At 44.3% G+C, this 2,703-nt stretch overlaps 1 protein-coding gene across 1 annotated transcript in view; it reads left to right on the top strand.

Annotated features, from left to right (window-relative positions):
- The window catches only part of saraf (store-operated calcium entry-associated regulatory factor), a gene marked incomplete at its 5' end in the record, with an annotated part of 9,970 nt that overhangs the window by 5,090 nt on the left and 2,177 nt on the right, over positions 1-2,703 (top strand). The window contains 3 exon segments of the mRNA XM_014025180.1: positions 637-818; positions 1,824-2,022; positions 2,123-2,389. Of these exon segments, the coding sequence (XP_013880634.1) occupies positions 637-818; positions 1,824-2,022; positions 2,123-2,389 (648 nt within the window).

Below are 2,703 nucleotides of genomic sequence, written 5' to 3' on the forward strand. Positions count from 1 at the left end.
GGTATGGTATGGTATGGTATGGTATGGTATGGTATGGTATGGTATGGTATGGTATAGTATGGTATGGTAAAAGTAGACCAACAGGCTGTTCTCCCTCATAGGTTAATGAAGTTTGATGCAGGTGTTCTCATTAGGCTCACTCTAGGATGCCACAGTCTCAGATTAACTAAACCAAAGTTAAGCCACATTCATGCAAGCCACTTAAATGCCCAAGTTTAATAAATCCAGATTAGTCTTACTCCTGTCTTAATTTAAGCCTTGTCTGTGAAACTGGACCCTTGAGTGCACAACTGGTAAAATGTTCATCTTCTCACCATCCCATCATTGTTGAAATGACTCGAAGTCCCATTTAATGCTTTGATGAGTCCCTAACTGATAAAAACTAATAATAAAGTGAGTGTGGGACTATTTTTAAAACATACTTGTGGGGATTAGCTGGTACTTATGGGTTTCTAAGCCTAATCCCCACAGAGGAAAAGGCCATTGGTGGGTCAGGGGTTTAAGGTTTGATTTTAGGTTAGATCTGGGTCAGGTATGTACCTGGGAGGTTAGGGTTAGGCTGTAGAAATGAACTGAAGTAAATACAATGTCCCCATAAAGAAAGCTGTACTAGCCTGTGTGTGTGCTCTCTCACAGCAGGCAGCGTGTTGCTCAGAGACGTCCAGGCTCTGACGTTATACAGGAACCTCTACACCACAGCCAGGCGCTCCAGTCCAGTTCCTCAGCTGACCTGTGTGGGTGGATCTGCCGGCTGCGGGGCCTTCGTCCCAGAGGTGGTCCAGTGTCTGAACAGAGGCTGGGATGGGGTGGACGTTCAGGTGAGGACTGAGGTGTACTTTTTCCACTAGCAGAACCAAACCAAGCAGTAAACAAACTTTTAACAAACACAGGGATTCAAGTTTTCCATCACCACAGAAAAATACAGCTTCTGTTGTTTTTTGTTCTCTCATTAAAGTCGCCCATCTAATGATCCAGGATTAAACTCAGCTTGAGGTTAGGTCAGATTTAGGGTCAGGTCTGTACCTGTGAGCTTAGGTTTAGGGTACAGGGCCAGGGTTAGGCTATTGACCCTTACGTGATGTCACATGCTTCAGAAGACCGCCCACTTTGCCATGAGTGTGTGCGACTGGTCAAAAACAACAACAGACAGTTGGTAGACACTGGGTCTTCACGATAAACTAGGGATACACAACATATCGGCACTGACATCAATATCGGCTGATATTGATGTCAGTTTTAGAATATCGATATCAGCCCGATGTGTAAAACAGGCTGATATTAATGTGTGATACTGATTTTCCATTCTTTATCTTTGTGTTTGTGTTTTGGTTGGTGAAATGTTTGCAGGGTTCCCACGGGTCCTTGAAATCCTTGAAAGTTTGTGATTTTACAGCTGCTGGTAGACATCGCGGTTGGAATTATCAAAGGTTTTTGACACCTGAGAGACACTGTAGCAACTCCTTTGTGTTTGGAAGCGGGGGGTGGGGGTGGGGGGAGGACCAGGGAGGATGATTCAACCACTCAACCACTAGATGTCGCTGAAAACAACAAATCCTACACACTGTGCCTTAAAGGGACCAAAAGTAACGGGACTAATTAATCAGAAATCAAAATGTGACTTTTTACTATTTGTTGCAGAGCCTCTGGAGTCCGTTCCAGCCTGAAGTCTGGAGTGGAATGGTTTCATAGTGAACATTGTGAATGTTGTCGTATTTTCAAGAGTAGATGAGGATTAAATGATGAATATAAATACAACATAAAGTCACACAAACGTCCCTGTACTTGTTTGGTTTAGTGATGATTCTCCTGCTTCTCCATCACAGTGGGAATGCAAGACGGAGATGAACACATTGTACCGTTTTGGTCGTATCGAGGTGAGTTGTGAAGGTTACAACCACCCTTCTGATCCCTATGTTCTGAGGGGCTCCTGTGGACTGGAATACACCCTGGAACTGACTGACGAAGGCTTGAAGAGGACTAAAGGCACCTTTGGTTCTGCTGGTGGATTTAAAGGATGGGGAGGTAATATGAAAATACAAATGTAAAGTAATTTTTCTTATATTACAGATATTACATGAAGAGGATGAACATACAAAGTTCTGTGTTTCTTTATTTGACTCAGGTCTTGGGGAATTTGCCTCTAGTTTCTTCAGCGGCTCTTCTAAAACGATGCACCAGCAGAACCAGCACATATCTGACAGTGAGCACTCAGGAGGCCTGCTGGTTGTTGGTTTCTTTCTTCTGCTAGCGTTTGGTGTCTACAAGCTGTTCCTCAGTGGCAACACAGCCCAATGGGGCCAAGCTGGAGGTCAATATGGGTCTCCTCAAGATGGTCACCACAGCTCTACACCTGGACCGCCCCCACCAGGGTTTAAACCTGACTACACAGGTAGCTGCTCCTGCAGGGCTGGGACAAATACAAACACTAGAGAAATCACAAACCGTTATTCTGAAACTAGTGTAAGAAAATTTACTGTTCGTTATCTGAAATCTTGACAAAACCACCTGAATGTTGAACAGATGAAAATGTGGCAAGAAGGACCAAACAACACCAGTGACTGGAGAGAACGGTGGTTTAATGCTCTCTGTGCAGACATGAAACCAACACTGCATCAAAACCGGAAGTCCCGGTCTATATTTACGGTTCTTCAGTGCCTGGTACGCCCACTACAGGCCTACGGCTGAATCGCAGCTATATATATA

Source organism: Austrofundulus limnaeus, unplaced genomic scaffold (assembly GCF_001266775.1).
Source record: "Austrofundulus limnaeus strain Quisiro unplaced genomic scaffold, Austrofundulus_limnaeus-1.0 Scaffold460, whole genome shotgun sequence".
Lineage (NCBI taxonomy): Eukaryota > Metazoa > Chordata > Actinopteri > Cyprinodontiformes > Rivulidae > Austrofundulus > Austrofundulus limnaeus.